The 379-nt window shown below is 12.7% G+C and overlaps 1 protein-coding gene across 1 annotated transcript in view; it reads left to right on the top strand.

Moving 5' to 3' along the window:
* Positions 1–77: 77 nt before the first annotated feature.
* The window catches only part of EMH_0085200 (uncharacterized protein), a gene marked incomplete at both ends in the record, with an annotated part of 1,987 nt that continues 1,685 nt past the window's right edge, over positions 78–379 (top strand). The window contains one exon of the mRNA XM_013500868.1: positions 78–93. Within this exon, the coding sequence (XP_013356322.1) occupies positions 78–93 (16 nt within the window). The remainder of the gene's footprint in view (positions 94–379) is intronic.

The following is a 379-nucleotide window of genomic DNA, read 5'->3' as shown; positions in this document are numbered from 1 at the left end:
GATTAGTTAATGTGGTTTGTTTTTTCTCTTTTTTGTCTCCTTTTTTTTCTGCTTTTTTTGGTGTTTTTACGAGCTGTATGTACAGTTATAAAGGTAAATATAAATAAATATAAATAAATTAATATAAATAAATAAATATAAATAAATAAATAAATATAAAAAGAAATAAATATAAATAAATACATAAATATAAATAAATATTAATATTTGTGTTTTTTTCTCAATTGTATTTATATTTAATATCTTTCTGTCTGTTTTCCATTTCTTTTTAAACTAATTAATTAAACAACTTATTTATTTATTTATTTATTTATTTATATTTATTTATTTATTTGTATTTATTTGTTTATTTATTTATTTATATTTATTTATTTATTTA

This window comes from Eimeria mitis, genomic scaffold (assembly GCF_000499745.2).
Source record: "Eimeria mitis Houghton genomic scaffold, Emh_scaff5982, whole genome shotgun sequence".
NCBI lineage: Eukaryota > Apicomplexa > Conoidasida > Eucoccidiorida > Eimeriidae > Eimeria > Eimeria mitis.
This window is presented reverse-complemented; position numbering and strand designations above follow the sequence as displayed.